At 41.8% G+C, this 17,341-nt stretch overlaps 1 protein-coding gene and 2 pseudogenes across 1 annotated transcript; all 3 read left to right on the forward strand.

The window, feature by feature from the left end:
* The first annotated feature begins 3,771 nt into the window (after nucleotides 1-3,771).
* LOC133027765 (gap junction gamma-1 protein-like) lies at nucleotides 3,772-9,888 on the forward strand. The gene is made up of 3 exons (XM_061094881.1): nucleotides 3,772-3,947; nucleotides 4,860-4,934; nucleotides 7,876-9,888. The coding sequence occupies exon 3, from the start codon at nucleotides 7,922-7,924 to the stop codon at nucleotides 9,293-9,295; it is 1,374 nt and encodes a 457-aa protein (XP_060950864.1). The 5' UTR covers nucleotides 3,772-3,947; nucleotides 4,860-4,934; nucleotides 7,876-7,921; the 3' UTR covers nucleotides 9,296-9,888.
* Nucleotides 9,889-13,129: 3,241 nt separating this feature from the next.
* On the forward strand, nucleotides 13,130-14,295 carry LOC133028289 (gap junction gamma-1 protein-like; annotated as a pseudogene).
* A 949-nt stretch (nucleotides 14,296-15,244) lies between these two features.
* On the forward strand, nucleotides 15,245-16,072 carry LOC133028219 (gap junction gamma-1 protein-like; annotated as a pseudogene).
* Nucleotides 16,073-17,341: the final 1,269 nt, after the last annotated feature.

The raw sequence follows: 17,341 nt of genomic DNA on the forward strand, positions 1-17,341 counted from the left end.
ACCCTCTTTAATTGAGATGCACCTACATTTTTTCATACTAAGGCCATAATTAGTAAGGAGGGATCACAGGTGGACATTTCTTTGTTTAAAGGGATAACAAACCCAAAAGTTTGGAAACAGTTTTACAGTAACTGCACACGTGCTGACCAGAGGATGGCGCCAAATCTCTCTGTGCAGCAAGACACTTAATGTCAGTTACAAGTCCTTCAAGCTACTTCAGGGAAACATGTTGCATTGGATTAATAAGAAAACCAAGTGACACGCTGCACCAACATCAGCAGTTCTGGCGTGAAGTCACGAAACCGCTCTCAGGGAGTATGTGACAGCAGAGGCTCCAGGCTTTGGTGATGGAGATGACGTGGTGCGTGCTCCGTGTCGTCATGTGAGTTTGAGAGGCCGCTGACGTCAGAGAGTAAATATGTTGATTCATGTTTTTAACTTGTGAGGAACAAAGTCGAATTCGGGCCCATTCAGCCCCCAACAACCTCTACGTAACCTCTCCTCCCTTTCTTCTTTCACGTCCGTCAGTTCAGACAAACATAATCCAGGTTTCCAACTCTGCATCCAACCACGTCCACATTGTTCTCTCTCCACATCTGGTTTCATCTTTCGCGTTTATTTGTTCCCTCCGGTGATCATATTTCTTTGTAAACTCTTGATCTAATAATTTTATGTAGATCTGAGCTTCTGCATGCTTTTCTTTTTGATGCATTTGATTTGAAAAAGGCCTTGTGACCGTTTTATCTGCAGTATTTTTTCCGCAGGGAAGAAATGATTAGTGATTGGAAGAACATATAATCAATGGAGGCCTTCACTCCCTCTGCTGTCGTCCACCTCTTCTCTTTCCAACAACAGCCATCACTCTTCGGAAACCCCTCTCTGTTAGCATCTACAACACTCGGCTCAATTGATCCGACCGGGATTGATCCTTCAATTTAGATCCAATTGAGCCTGACGTTGTTAAGGGAAAGAGTACATGCTGTGTCTATTATGGTCAAATAGGCAAAAGATAACTTGCTGCCAGACCCAATTTCCAACGACCTCTGGAGGTAAGTGAATGGATGGAAAACCCAATTAACATCAGCCGGTGGAGAACGATGACGAATTGTATTTGAGGGTCTCACTCGTGTTGTTGCTTCCCGTCAATATCCAGATACCAGCTGATGCAGCCGCTCCCACACCAATACACACACTCTACTGTTGAAATGCTTTAAATTGCCAGGGCTCTCCGATGATTGGCTTTATGGATAACCCCATTGATTTTCCTCCATTCAATTACTCATTTCGAGGTGAAAGTTAACTCAATTAAGGGACGTGAGGCTTGTAAGAGGTCACTCTGAATTAGGATGCATGCTTCCTATGCCAGAACGCTCTCAGGCTGATTAGGGCTGTAAGTGTTTCCACTCCTGTGTGTCTGATTCTCCTGCTGATAGTTTAGGGATACAATGCCAGCCAAAAGTCAGAGTGATAGCTTTGAGCCGTGGCGCTCCACCAAAAGACAGCAACAGATGGCGAGGGGAGTAGAAGAGGGGAGTCTCTGAGCTCACAATTGTCTAAGGTCCTTGAGATTAACAGTAAAGATAAAACTGAGACTCTTTGGCTTATTTCATTTTTTTGCAGCACCAGGAGAAACACAATCGTCGAATTGTGTCTGCGTGTCCTTGAAGATGTTCAATATCTCGAATGAACCTCATTGTGAGGCTTCGGTGTATTCATGCGTTATCTGCTGAGGCTGCAGCAGTGTGACGATAACTGAGAAGAGGCCATGCATTGTGGGATCTTATAAAATGTTTTACCTTGAGGCGCATCTCGTGGGGCCTACGAGGTAGAATAAGTAGCTGAAATATATCAGAGCCACATGTTTTTGCAAAAGTGTCCATTTGTGTTATTAAAGGGGCATTGCTTGTAATTTAGTTTTGCACTTGCATGATTCTAAAAATGAGTTTCCTTGAGCTTCCGTGCCTGTTAACTGTCCTCATCTTTTAAAATTTCACACCCAAACTATGTACTCACACTGATTATATCAAGAGGGTAATTTTTTTAAGGCTTCTAGAAAGCTCCCATCAGAGCGGCAGATGACATAATACAGCTCTTTTTAACAAGCCGAGTGGTATTCTCCATGACGAGTGACCTTTTATGTGTGGTGTTGGTGGAGCATGCCTTTAAGGCGGCGTATTGAGTGCATTGTGTGAAAGCAGAAGGCTAAAAAACAAGAAGTTTTACAGTTCCACGGTCAGTATCCAAGGCCTGGTGGAAGAAGATGAGACAAACTCCTGGTGTCTGTTCATTGTCAGGCTCGGTTTAAAGAAAACAATGTGGTAAATAAAAAGCATGTGTTTGTCTGAAAACTCTCGTCTTTGCCCTTTTCAAGAAGCCCTTGCTACTGTTAGTGCGGGCGGGACTAGAAGGAACCGGAGGGAACCGGATAGTTTGCAGTGAACTGTAACGCTCTGACACTGAAAGGTTTGTAGATGATGGCGTCTCCGACAAACCCGTAATCCATTGCAACCCAGAGATTTGTTGACAAAGCAGCACAGTCTGGGGAGGCTAAATGATCATAATCTTACAATGAAAATGTGAAGAAGATCAAGATGATAACTATAATCCTCAGAAGTATGTCTATAGAACCTGTTTATGACAGTGGCTGTGCAATGCGTCTTCATGGGTAACTTTTATTTAAAAAACGATGCCTCTTCCTTGTATTCAAACTTCCTTGTATGTGCAGCCAGTGATGAAGACAGAAAGAAAGAACAGTGAGTTATTGATTAGAAGTCATGCCACTAGTACTTGACCCTGACTAAAGTTTTTTTTTCTTTAAACAATATGAAGAAAAAACTGCAGTCGTAATTTAAATATATTAAAAACATCATGTGTCCCCATGATTTGTATTAATTGGATACAAGTATGTATATAAAAGTAATTTGCCTGATGCAGACGTTTGGTAAAGCAGGATCACGGCATTTAACAGTTATTATTCAACAATCTCACGAAGGAGAAGTGTTGCCTTATGGTGCTATGGAAATCACACACAAACACACACACACACACACACCCACGCACATACACACACGCACACACATATTTGTCCAGCCATCCTTATTAGGACTTCACATTGACTTCCATTCATGGTGAACAGCCAAACCAAAACCTTATCACTAACCGTAACCACAAGCAATTCATGCCTATAACCCTAACTTTAACCTAACCACACCTCACATAACTTATCAATAACCTTAACCATAGTTACTACTTACCTAACAATGACCCTGACCCAACCTAAACATAACCTAACCCTTAATTAACCAAACCACAACTCACATAACTTATCAATAACCTCAACTATAGTTACTACTTACCTAACCCTTACCCCAACATAAACCTAACCTTCACCTAACCACAACTCACATAACTTAAGCATTAAAAACAATATCTACTACTTACCTAACCTTAACCTGACCTAGACCCAAACTTGACTGTACCCTAACATTGACCATAAAACACGTCTTCATCTTAAAAATTGCAATGATTCACATTTTTATCCCAATGAGGAGGCAAGATTTAGGTCCTCACAACATGAGTAACACACACACAGACACAGACGCACACACACAGACGCCCCCCTACACACACCCTCCCTCTCTCTCTCTCTCTCTCTTCCACCTCTCTCTCTCTCTCTCTCTCTCTCTCTCTCTCTCTCTGTCTCTCACTCCACCTCTCAGTCCAGTCTGCAGTGATCAAAACTACATTTCAACACTTTCACCGGGGAGAACTTCACTTGCCAGAAACCTTGCGGGACATGTCCACCCGTTGACGGTAATTCGGCGATGAGGATTCCCACCGTGTGTCACCGGATGTCTGGCGAGTTCCCATCGTGCATCCGGCTCTTGTCTGGCGGACGGGAGCGGCTCCAGATGTGGGTCTGAAGGAGGAGGCTGTGGTGAGAGTGGGTGAGTTACTGGTGCTCTCCTCCTGCTTCTAATGGACATTTAATTAAAACAAGAACTACTGGGAAACTGTGGAGGGAAAAACTAAATCAAATACAACGGGTTTAAATCTGTTTCCAGGTCAGTGAGGAGGAATTTTGAGCCTGTGCTAAGTTCGTTGAGTTAGCTAACGTTTACCTGTAGGTTCGTTCACCTGAATGTTAGCTTTGCTAGTTATGTTACTGTGAAGTATGATGTCTGTTCTGTTAGATTATTTATAAGAAATACTAAGCATCCTAGTGCATCAAGGTTAAAACCCACTGACCATTTTTCTCTTCGTAACTTTGCCAGTTGGCTTTAAAGCTGTAGTTGAATTATTCAGTTTTCAGCAAATTGAAGGGTCTTAACTTCCTATTTCCGGTTTCAATCAATCTGTCATTTATTTATTTTAAATGTATTGGTTATTATAATGTAATACATACAAGTTAAAACAAACTTGATGTTTCCCCAAAAAAGTTTAAGCCAAAGTTTTTAAATTAAATTATATTTAGTGTCTATATGATCAGATTATCTTATTAGTGCCTTTAGAGAATAATTTATCTTGAGACTGTGCTATAACACAGTACAGTTAATATATTGCGGGGGTTTTATTTTAATCTTAATCTAATAATTTAACGTGGATCAAGGTTTGGCATGATTTTCTTTCTGAGGTATTTATTTGGAAAAAGCTGTGCCCCCTTTAAAAAAAATTGTATTGTGTTTACCTTTTAATCTGCAATAAATGAAAATTATGTAATAAGCGATTATAACTCAACGAAGTACACTCTTAAAGTAAAAGCTTTTAAAAACACAATTACTATATTACCAGCTATAAAAGCTGGGAGGAATTTGATGAAACTGATTTTTGTCTCTGTGTTATCTCTGTTCCCTTTACAGGCACATAGGGGTTTGAAATTGCTCCAAATTTGGTGCCGGGAAAACAAGAAGGATCGAAGAATATAACAAGAAGAGGTAATAAGAATTATGAATAAAGTTCATTAGCTATAAGAGCACTAAGATTTAGAGCTTTTTTTAATAATTGAGATTAGTTGAAGAGGTTGAGAGGGAGGAGGAGCCGCAAAAGAAAAGTGTTGCTGTAAAATTGGAGTCCGCCTTTTCATAAAATTACTATTTCTTGTCCCAAGACCTTTTTTGTGTACAAATTCATGTGTGTTAGATAATAAACAGATTTTAAAAGCAATTGCTCACTATAATTTGCATAAGTAATAAGTAAGAAAGCTCCTTGTAATCAAATCAAACACTAACATTAAAGGGATGGTGTTTACTTCCACTGTAAAATGACATATCCGCTTGGGCGGTAATTCTCCAGTTTCCCCTCTGGTTGTTCTCACCACTCAGTTTTCCAGTTATAGTGTTGACTTCCTGCAGGTGGCAAAGAAGCTGTCTTTGCTAGAGGCGTGTGTCAAAATCAAATCAGGTTATACATACTGCATCATCCGTGTGTGTTTTGACATGTTGTGATTGTTTGACTCACAATGTGACCTTAAGATACCCTGCAGGCGTTATGTCTAACGCAGTTGTCATAGTTATACAGATAAATGCTGAATTGTAAGTTTGGGTAAAGTGCATGTGCAGTACTTTTTGTAACTTTACGTCTTGGCACAATATTTTATTCCAGTAAGTTGGCCGGGATGTGAATGAAATGTGGGGATGACTGGATCAGTGCTGGATTTAAAGATAGACATACGTGCCGCTTGCTGCGGCCGTCGTCATTGTTATCTCTGCCAAGGATATAGATAACGGCAGGAATTTTTTCTTTTTATCAGTGTCTTTAATATTGCAAGATAGGGCTTCTTTTTTTTTTTACATTATCGCAGATTTCCCAGGGAATAATTATATTTAATTAGATATATAAATTTAGGGTTTATAGGTTTTCCTGACAATAGCTTAGCGAGACACCGACGTGGTGCATGATGTAGGACTTAAGCCACAGAGGTAATGTTTTATGTTAGCACTTATTGGCACTGCCTTAAAGCTTATTGTGTCCATGGATCACCACATCAAAGCTATTGAACCTTGACTATGTTCATAAGTCATGGCAGGTGTTCACTTTGACTATGTGTTCATAGCGTACCTGGTATGAATCCAGCCCGGCACCTCTCCTGTTGGTCATTCTCTTCTCTTATTTCCCCATTTTTCCTCATCAGCTTTCTACGGTGTACTGTGTGCAAGAAAAAAAACTCTCCTAAAAATACTTACAAAAACAAGTGCAGTGTCAGCATCCTACAAACATTTTACAGTTGCCTTTCAAGTTAAGAGTGGGTAAGCGTTTCATACTCAAAAGATAGATGTTGGGTGGAGCATCACTTTAACTGCTTCGAAGGAAACCGCAGCCCTTCAAATTCACAGCCTGGAGCCTTCACCGATATGCATGTACATGGGTGGCTGCTCTTTTAACTCTTTAACGCTTCTCAAATAGTTCATTTACTAGCACCGTAGGAAACTGAAGGCTGTTGGTCTGAGGCTGGAAGACATCTGGAGAGGGCACTGTACCAACGTCTGGCTTTCAGTGTGGCACTGCCATCAGCCTTCGCTATGGACATGTCCTAAGTGGTTTAATGCAAAAACATGTAGTGTCTGTGTGGTATATAACAGATTTTAGTGAAATAAAACTGAAAGGTACGTTTGAGTGTTTGTGTATCTGATTGATTTTGATATGTTTAGTTTAGTTATTTGATGCTACAATACCTGGAAGGTTGAGTCGCAGTTGGTTGAGCCTGTGTGTATCTGTGACTATACTGTGCAGTCTCTGGCTCGTAATGAGGCCAAAAAAGAGAGACGCCAGCCTGTCTATTAGATATTTTCCCTACATTTTTGTACAATGAAAGGAAGTGGTGAGGCACCGTCAATCTATATTTATTGTGTCTGTGCTGGGAGGATGAAGCCCTGATTTCCTGTCCCAATACACTAATGGTGGGAAGGTTGCTTGCCCAAGGGGACCTCTGCTAGTTGGGTCAAATCTGAAATAGGTTGGTGAATAAAATGACTGAACGATACACACAATGTTGAAATTAACATCAGTTAAAACAAAACAAACACACACAACGAAACAGAATGACCATCACTGTCAGAGAAATCATTTTGCATTTTGTACATGTTATCGTGAAGGTAACTATGGATTCTATAACTATCCATATGGTTTTATGACCAAAAAAGCACTTAAATTGGCTTTACTTAGTCTTAGTGATGGTCTTTGCTGATGACCTGAAGAAGGAAGTGTTCCCAGTTTCTCGCCCTTTGCTATAGACTTGTTTGGGTGTTGATAGCTGTGCTACTCGGTCTCCAAATAGTACGTTACACAACTGGGCCAGATGTGCAGTTTTAAAGGGCTTGTGATTCTTAATGAGATAGTCTGGATTTTTTTTCTTCACACAGTGAGGAACATTGTTAACTCTGGTGTTAGCAGCTGGTCATGTTGTCCTGAGAAACCCTTTCCGCTGAGTGGTGTTGATAAAAGATATAGTATTTTATTACATTGCACCATAATTTGTAGTTGCCATAGCTTTACAATAGGATTAATAAACCACCCCGCACAACCTTTTTTGATTTTTGAAATTACTCATATATAACAGAGTTAAATGCACTGATTATGTCAATAATACTTACGATCGGCACGAGTAGAGAAAAATGACTTGAACAGAATCTGGACAGTCAGAAGTTGTTATGACCTACTGTAAAATTAAAGGCTCAGGGGCATTCAATGAACAATAGACATCCCATTGTTGTCATTAGTTTCCCATATTGTGGTGATGTTTAAAGCTTAAGAGCACAGCTACTGGCCTATGAGGGTATTGCTACTGTGGGAAATGCACGTTTTGATAAAAAATAAATAAATTGTGAATATTAATGTGGATAGTAGTTAAGAAGTAAACCATTTCTGCTCTCTCCCCAGGTGAGTAACAGGAGGTGTTTGTCGCTGTAGCTTCTGTGCCACTACCATGAGCTGGAGTTTCCTGACTCGTCTGCTGGAAGAAATCCACAACCACTCCACGTTTGTGGGCAAGATCTGGCTCACCATCCTCGTTGTTTTCCGCATTGTGCTGACGGCTGTAGGAGGAGAGTCCATCTACTATGATGAGCAGAGCAAGTTCGTCTGTAACACGGGTCAACCGGGCTGCGAGAACGTCTGCTACGACGCCTTCGCTCCGCTCTCGCACGTCCGCTTCTGGGTCTTCCAAATCATCCTGGTGGCCACGCCTTCACTCATGTACCTGGGCTACGCGGTCAACAAGATTGCTCGGGCAGAGGAGCGGGCTGGCAGTGGGGGAGGTAGTGGATTATCACGGAGGAAACCCCAGAAGCATTACCTTGGGGGCAGAATGCAGCACAGAGGTGTTGAAGAGGCTGAGGACAACCAAGAGGAAGACCCGATGATCTATGAAATGACAGAGGTGGTGAGCGATGCTGCAGCAAAAGGAGACAGTGGTGAAGAACAAGTAAAGGTCAAGGCGCGGCATGATGGACGCCAGCGTATCAAAGAAGATGGGCTAATGCGTATTTACGTGTTTCAGCTCTTGGCCCGCTCTTTGCTGGAGGTGGCCTTCCTGTGCGGTCAGTACTTCCTGTATGGATTTGCAGTACCTCCGACCTACATGTGCTCTGACCTTCCCTGCCCTCACAGTGTGGACTGCTTTGTGTCTCGCCCTACTGAGAAAACTATCTTCCTCCTCATCATGTATGTTGTCTCCATGCTCTGTCTGGCTCTCAATGTATGGGAGATGCTTCACTTGGGCATCGGCACCATCTGTGAAATTGTACGCACCCGCCAGGTGCAGCTCCCCGGTGGAGAGTTGTACGGACTTTCACATGACCATGGAGCTATGAAAGAGGCCGGATTGGGCGGAAGGGATTACCACAGCTACCCGTATTCTTGGAACGCATCAACAGATCCACCAGGGTACAACATCGCAACTAAGCCTACTATGGTATCTACAAAGACCCACGACAAACCACTGCCCATCACCGACCTTGCTAATGCTAAGATGGCATGCCGACAGAACCACGTAAACAATGCCCAAGAGGAGTTTCAGCACTTCTCCAGAAATGATGACAACTTGGGCAGAGAGGGGATGGAGGATGCCTCCAGATGTGTCATCAGTCCAGCTCAGAAAAAGCTGGAGTCCGAGTGTCCGGCCTACCAGCACCTTCAGAGCCACAATGACAATGACCACAGCATTCCTCACCGCGATCGTAAACACCAGCAGGTCCACAAACACGCCTCCAGCAAGGCAGAGGCAGACAGAGGCAGCAGCATCAGCATCACCAGTAGTAACAGCAAATACGGAGTGGTGAAGGGTTCCCAGTGGATCTGAAGGAAAGGCTGTGACTTTTTGTTTTTCCCTAGTTCAGTTTTTTTTTTTTTTACTCCTCAGATCAACACATATTTACATATGTATATCTTGTATTAAATTGTACACTTAACGCAAGTCTATTCCAAATAAAATTGGGTGTTAACAATTATCAGCTTGTGCTTTACAATTTTATTTTTATTTTCAGGATTACATTTTGTTTAATGTCTCTCTGGAGGATGTTCATGTCGACTTCAATTTAGTATGGATATAAAGTGCAGAGGCAGCTTTGCTGAAACCTATGGTGCCTTATGTAAACAGCCAAAGAGCTGCTTCCCACTGACTCTGCATCACTTCCTGTTCAACTGTTCAAGAATGATTTTTGACACAATGTGCTCATAACTACGAACTGACAACAGGAGCCGGCTTCATGTGGCTAGTTTTCATGACTGTCCAGGTGTTAAAGCAGTAATGCAATATTCAATCTTTATTTTCTCCAAACTTTCATTTTTTTCAACGCTATGAAGAAAAAACGATGTATGTTGTAATTGGCTAAATTGACAGTTTTTCTTGTTTTCTGTTTAATATATTGTTCAATTGATGTTAGGCAAAGTTGAATTACCATAATTTGTTGTTTGTACTATTTTTGTTGGCCTGTTGCTTTTAGACATGTGATGTTTGTGCCATGAACGTTTTCTCAACCTTTCTTTAATCTGGCATCTGGCCTGGGTTTTTACATTTTTTGTATTTGTATGAAAACTTCGTTGTTATTGATACATACTTTACTTTCCAATTTTCACATTGAAATGCCATGAAGCCCAGCATTGTTTAATTTTGTCAAAAGTATTTTTATGATGCATGTTTTGAATAAAGACTTCAGAATCAGAATCAGAAATGATTTATTGCCAAGTAGGTTTACATCTACCTGGAATTTTCTTTGGTAAATAGGTGCATACATTTAACATAAAGCATAAAAACACAATAAGTACTTCACATAAGAAAGAAATAACTGTATATAGAACAAAACAAAAATATATACAAGATATAAACAGTTAAATAAAGAGTAAATTGCAAAATAGATATATACAAGATATAAAAAGTTAAATAAAGTCAAATGCAAAACAGGAGAGAAATGTGATTGTGCAATATACTGTTATGTGTTAATGTAACACAGAATAATGACGACAATGTTGTCATCATTAAAGCTTGTAAAACCTTAAACAAATTAATCAATTTAATCCATTTGAACATATAGATCAAAGATGATAAGTAGAGACAATTGAAGGTGCCACTTTCTTCACAGGGATGACTGTGTGTACAGGCACACTGCCCTCTGCTGGATAGGGAGGATAAGATTTTCTTTTTTTCTTGAGTGAGGCTCAAGAGTATTTACATTATCACATTTTACCCCCTGTTGAAGGAGCAAACTAATATAATTCTATATATATATGAGAGAGAAGTAAACAAATTGCTAAGTCACAAAAGAACAACCTATTACTGTTCCATTGTTTAACCATCTCTGTAACTGAGTCAGAATGAATCGCACTCAACCATCTCAGCAAGCAAGTGTTGAAACTGACAGGGAAGTTGCTGCTGGATACACATTCTTTTTGAAAACAATAGTGCAACCCATACAAACCAGAAGTGAGTATATGCCTATTAGAGGCTTTTCTGATTTATGTTTTTTAGGCATATTGCATATAGTTGCCCAATTGTATCCGTTTTAGCTGATATGTTAATCTTATTTTCAGGTCCTAAATGACAAAAGTATGAACGTGTGTCAAATAAAAGGCACTTTTATTACTATAGAAATTATTTCATGAAAAGGAAAAAAAGTAATTCCTTCAGGTATTAAAATAAAAGAGGTCATGAAAACTAGTGGCAAATAAATTAAATGAATAAAGAAATTAAATATAAAAAAAGCAGAAGCTCACTGCGCACATCCTGCGCAGAAGTCCACTGCGCAGGATTCATTTAATTTAATCAAATTTTTTTTTATATTTAATTTTTGACATCTTGTTAAAAATGATGGACAATGTTGATTATATCTGTGTATAACTTTTAGCCTGAAGTGATGTTTTGTCAAACCAAGAGTTTAAAATCCTACTGTGACTGAGAAAAGTGTCAAATCAGCACATTTGAGAAAATGGGTGCAGCAAACATTTGGAATTTTTGCTTTAAAAGTAGAATGAAATGTTTCTAGAATATCTAAATAGTTGACGGGTAATTTTCTGTTGGTCGACTTATCAATTCATTTATTAAAAGCTCATTTTCCCCTGCTGCTTAGTCTATACGGTTTTTATATTGTGTTTTATTTATATTGTATATATTGGTTTATTTTTGTCGTGCACTGATTGCTGGTTGTACATCAAATTTCCCTTGAAGGATAATAAAGATTCTCTTTTATGGACAACTTTAGTTAATCACAAACTGCACAAACCAAGCAACAGCAGCAGAGGAACCCAGCAGCCAGCAGGGGGCAGCCTCATCATCCTAGTTGTTGGCCGCATTCTGCTGACGGCTGTAGGAGGAAAGTCCGTCTACGAGGATGAGCTGAGCAGGTTCGTCTGCAACACAGATCAACGGGGCTGCGAGACCGTCTGCTACAACAGCTTCGCTCCGCTCTCTCACATCCGCTTCTGGATCTACCTCTATCTAGAGAGGGGATGGAGGATGCCTCCAGATGTGTCATCAGTCCCGCTCAGAAAAAGCTGGAGGCCGAGTGTCCGGCCTACCAGCCACTTCAGAGCCACAATGACAATGACCACAGCATTCCTCACCGCGATCGTAAACACCAGCAGGTCCACAAACACGCCTCCAGCAAGGCAGAGGCAGACAGAGGCAGCAGCATCAGCATCACCAGTAGTAACAGCAAATACGGAGTGGTGAAGGGTTCCCTGTGGATCTGAAGGACAGGCTGTGTCTTTTTATTTTTCCTAAGTTCAGTTTTTGTTTTTTTTTCTCCTCAGATCAACACATATTTACATATTTATATCTTGTATTAAATTGTACACTTAACGCAAGTCTATTCCAAATAAAATTGGGTGTTAACAATTATCAGCTTGTGCTTTACAATTTTATTTTTATCTTCAGGATTACATTTTGTTTAATGTCTCTCTGGAGGATGTTCATGTCGATTTCAATTAAGTATGGATATAAAGTGCAGAGGCAGCTTTGCTGAAACCTATGGTGCCTTATGTGAACAGCCAAAGAGCTGCTTCCCACTGACTCTGCATCACTTCCTGTTCAACTGTTCAAGAATGATTTTTGACACAATTTGCTCATAACTACGAACTGACAACAGGAGCCGGGTTCATGTGGCTAGTTTTCATGACTGTCCAGGTGTTAAAGCAGTAATGCAATATTCAATCTTTATTTTCACCAAACTTTCATTATTTTCAACTAGGGCTGGGCGATTTTTCGATCTCGATTCGGGATCGCGATAAAATTTTGATCGATTTCGATTATCTCCTTGTGACATGTATTCGATTTCACGTGGCAAAAGTAAGCGCAACGCCCACTTCCCATCGTGAGAGCAGCTGCAGTTGCGAGAGAGAGAAAAAGAGAGAACGAAGTTGGAAAAAGGAGAAAAAATGAGTGAAACTGAAGTCGGGGACAGCAAAAATAATGCCGAATGTGAAAGCGACATCACTACATCACCCGAAACCGAAGACATTGTCGAAAAAAAGGGTAACGCGACGTCAGTTGTGTGGACATGGTTTGGATCCGGCAAAAATGACGAGACCTAAATAAATTGTGAATATTAATGTGGATAGTAGTTAAGAAGTAAACCATTTCTGCTCTCTCCCCAGGTGAGTAACAGGAGGTGTGTGTCACTGTAGCTTCTGTGCCACTACCATGAGCTGGAGTTTCCTGACACGTCTGCTGGATGAAATCCACAACCACTCCACGTTTTTGGGCAAGACCTGGCTCATCATCCTAGTTGTTGGCCGCATTCTGCTGACGGCTGTAGGAGGAAAGTCCGTCTACGAGGATGAGCTGAGCAGGTTCGTCTGCAACACAGATCAACAGGGCTGCGAGACCGTCTGCTACAACAGCTTCGCTCCGCTCTCGCACATCCGCTTCTGGATCTACCAAATCTTCCTGTTGGCCACGCCTCCACTCATTTACTTGTTCTACGCGGTCAACAAGATTGATGGGGCAGAGGAGCGGGCTGGTAATGGATTATCACGGAGGAAACCCCAGAAGGATTCAAAGGCGCGGCATGATGGACGCAAATATATCAAAGAAGATGGGCTAATGTGTGCTTACGTGTTTCAGCTCTTGGCCCGCTCTTTGCTTGAGGTGGCCTTCCTGTGCGGTCAGTACTTCCTGGTGGACTGCTGTGTGTCTCGCCCCACTGAGAAAACTATCTGTCACCTCATCATGTATGTTGTCTCCATGCTCTGTCTGGCTCTCAATGTATGGGAGATGCTTCACTTGGGCATCGGCACCATCTGTGAAATTGTACGCACCCGCCAGGTGCAGCTCTCCAATGTAGAGTTGTACAGACTGTCACATGACCATGGAGCTATGAAAGAGGCCGGATGGGCGGAAGGGATTACCACAGCTACCCTCAATCTTGGAATGCATCAACAGATCCACCAGGGTACAACATCGCAACTAAGCCTACTATGGTATCTATAAAGACCCACGACAAACCACTGCCCATCACCGACCTTGCTAATGCTAAGATGGCATGCCGACAGAACCACGTAAACAATGCCCAAGAGGAGCTTCAGCACTTCTCCAGAAATGATGACAACTTGGGCAGAGAGGGGATGGAGGATGCCTCCAGGTGTGTCATCAGTCCCGCTCAGAAAAAGCTGGAGGCCGAGTGTCCGGCCTACCAGCCACTTCAGAGCCACAATGACAATAACCACAGCATTCCTCACCGCGATCGTAAACACCAGCAGGTCCACAAACACGCCTCCAGCAAGGCAGAGGCAGACAGTGGCAGCAGCATCAGCATCACCAGTAGTTACAGCAAATACGGAGTGGTGAAGGGTTCCCTGTGGATCTGAAGGACAGGCTGTGTCTTTTTATTTTTCCTAAGTTCAGTTTTTGTTTTTTTTTCTCCTCAGATCAACACATATTTACATATTTATATCTTGTATTAAATTGTACACTTAACGCAAGTCTATTCCAAATAAAATTTGGTGTTAACAATTATCAGCTTGTGCTTTACAATTTTATTTTTATCTTCAGGATTACATTTTGTTTAATGTCTCTCTGGAGGATGTTCATGTCGACTTCAATTAAGTATGGATATAAAGTGCAGAGGCAGCTTTGCTGAAACCTATGGTGCCTTATGTGAACAGCCAAAGAGCTGCTTCCCACTGACTCTGCATCACTTCCTGTTCAACTGTTCAAGAATGATTTTTGACACAATTTGCTCATAACTACGAACTGACAACAGGAGCCGGGTTCATGTGGCTAGTCTTCATGACTGTCCAGGTGTTAAAGCAGTAATGCAATATTCAATCTTTATTTTCACCAAACTTTCATTATTTTCAACTAGGGCTGGGCGATTTTTCGATCTCGATTCGGGATCGCGATAAAATTTTGATCGATTTCGATTATCTCCTTGTGACATGTATTCGATTTCACGTGGCAAAAGTAAGCGCAACGCCCACTTCCCATCGTGAGAGTAGCTGCAGTTGCGAGAGAGAGAAAAAGAGAGAACGAAGTTGGAAAAAGGAGAAAAAATGAGTGAAACTGAAGTCGGGGACAGCAAAAATAATGCCGAATGTGAAAGCGACATCACTACATCACCCGAAACCGAAGACATTGTCGAAAAAAAGGGTAACGCGACGTCAGTTGTGTGGACGTGGTTTGGATCCGGCAAAAATGACGAGACCTAAATAAATTGTGAATATTAATGTGGATAGTAGTTAAGAAGTAAACCATTTCTGCTCTCTCCCCAGGTGAGTAACAGGAGGTGTGTGTCACTGTAGCTTCTGTGCCACTACCATGAGCTGGAGTTTCCTGACACGTCTGCTGGATGAAATCCACAACCACTCCACGTTTTTGGGCAAGACCTGGCTCATCATCCTAGTTGTTGGCCGCATTCTGCTGACGGCTGTAGGAGGAAAGTACGTCTATGAGGATGAGCTGAGCAGGTTCGTCTGCAACACAGATCAACGGGGCTGCGAGACCGTCTGCTACAACAGCTTTGCTCCGCTCTCGCACATCCGCTTCTGGATCTACCAAATCTTCCTGTTGGCCACGCCTCCACTCATTTACTTGTTCTACGCGGTCAACAAGATTGATGGGGCAGAGGAGCGGGCTGGTAATGGATTATCACGGAGGAAACCCCAGAAGGATTCAAAGGCGCGGCATGATGGACGCAAATATATCAAAGAAGATGGGCTAATGCGTGCTTACGTGTTTCAGCTCTTGGCCCGCTCTTTGCTGGAGGTGGCCTTCCTGTGCGGTCAGTACTTCCTGTATGGATTTGAAGTACCTCGGACCTACTTGTGCTCTGACCTTCCCTGCCCTAACAGTGTGGACTGCTGTGTGTCTCGCCCCACTGAGAAAACTATCTGACTCCTCATCATGTATGTTGTCTCCATGCTCTGTCTGGCTCTCAATGTATGGGAGATGCTTCACTTGGGCATCGGCACCATCTGTGAAATTGTACGCACCCGCCAGGTGCAGCTCCCCGATGGAGAGTTGTACGGACTGTCACATGACCATAGAGCTATGAAAGAGGCCGGATTGGGCGGAAGGGATTACCACAGCTACCCTTATTCTTGGAACGCATCAAGAGATCCACCAGGGTACAACATCGCAACTTAGTGGAGGAAATAACAGCAATATTTTGGGGAAATCATTCAAATGGTGATACAAGCGTGAAATTTGGTACAAATCATCTTTGAAGGTCACTCTTCGATTTAGGAATCAGGCCACTCGAAAATCAAAAATGGCCGCCATTTATTTCAAGATGGCCACCATGGTTGGACTGATTTTGCATTTCAGCATAATCTTTGCCTATACTTTCTAGATGTCAATAATATCGGACTCCCATAGTATGTTTTTGAACATTTTCAAACAGGAGTTACCAGTTATAACCATCTGAAACATTTCTAAAACATGTCATAGGCTAACTGTGTTATAGGTCACGGGGTAAACTATGTGAAGTTTAGGGTTAATTAGAGGGATAGAGGTATTTGGGGGATATACAGTATAGGAGAACAGTAAAAATAGTAGCTAGATTTGTGGCTAGTTGCTTTATTTTCTTCTTTTTTGCACTGTGGCATGCGACATTTCAAACCCAAACCCCAATAGTCGCTAGATTTGTTCGCTAGTCACTTTTTCAGACATCGAAAAAGACTAGAATGAACGAACAATTTGATGGGCTGTCTGCTACTATATAAGGAGTAGCACTACCCTCTGTTCTCATTCCATATACAAACCAACCTTTAAGCTACTTTAAGAACAAAAAATGCAAAAGGTGTTCCTGAGCTTCCTGAAGCATATACCAATATACGACCAGCATAATGTATGACCGATCAAGTTAAGCCACATCTTTTGGACAAAGCTTATAGTTAGAGCTAATTAGTGCGGCAGAAAGTAACTCGTCCTATGATCTAAAATAGGAAGCGTTTAGTTTAAAAAGGCATAGAGGTACCAGCACCTTCAGAGCCACAATGACAATAACCACAGCATTCCTCACCGCGATCGTAAACACCAGCAGGTCCACAAACGTGCCTCCAGCAAGGCAGAGACAGACAGAGGCAGCAGCATCAGCATCACCAGTAGTAAAAGCAAATACGGAGTGGTGAAGGGTTCCCTGTGGATCTGAAGGACAGGCTGTGTCTTTTTGTTTTTCCTAAGTTCAGTCGAAGCGGGGCAAAAATATAACGAGCGCTATTACTTATTGCTTAGCTAAAGATATGATGCCCCTGAGCCCCTCTGTATTCCTGCCAACAGCTCGCCCTCGGAGCATGCTTTTAGTACAAGTGGCAATATTGTGTCCTGCCATATAGCAACTTTAAAGTCAGACGTGGTGGACAGACTTGTCTTTCTTGTAAAAAAACTGTAATGGGGTAAATGATGTTCACTAGT

Source organism: Limanda limanda, chromosome 21, assembly GCF_963576545.1.
Source record: "Limanda limanda chromosome 21, fLimLim1.1, whole genome shotgun sequence".
Classification (NCBI taxonomy): domain Eukaryota; kingdom Metazoa; phylum Chordata; class Actinopteri; order Pleuronectiformes; family Pleuronectidae; genus Limanda; species Limanda limanda.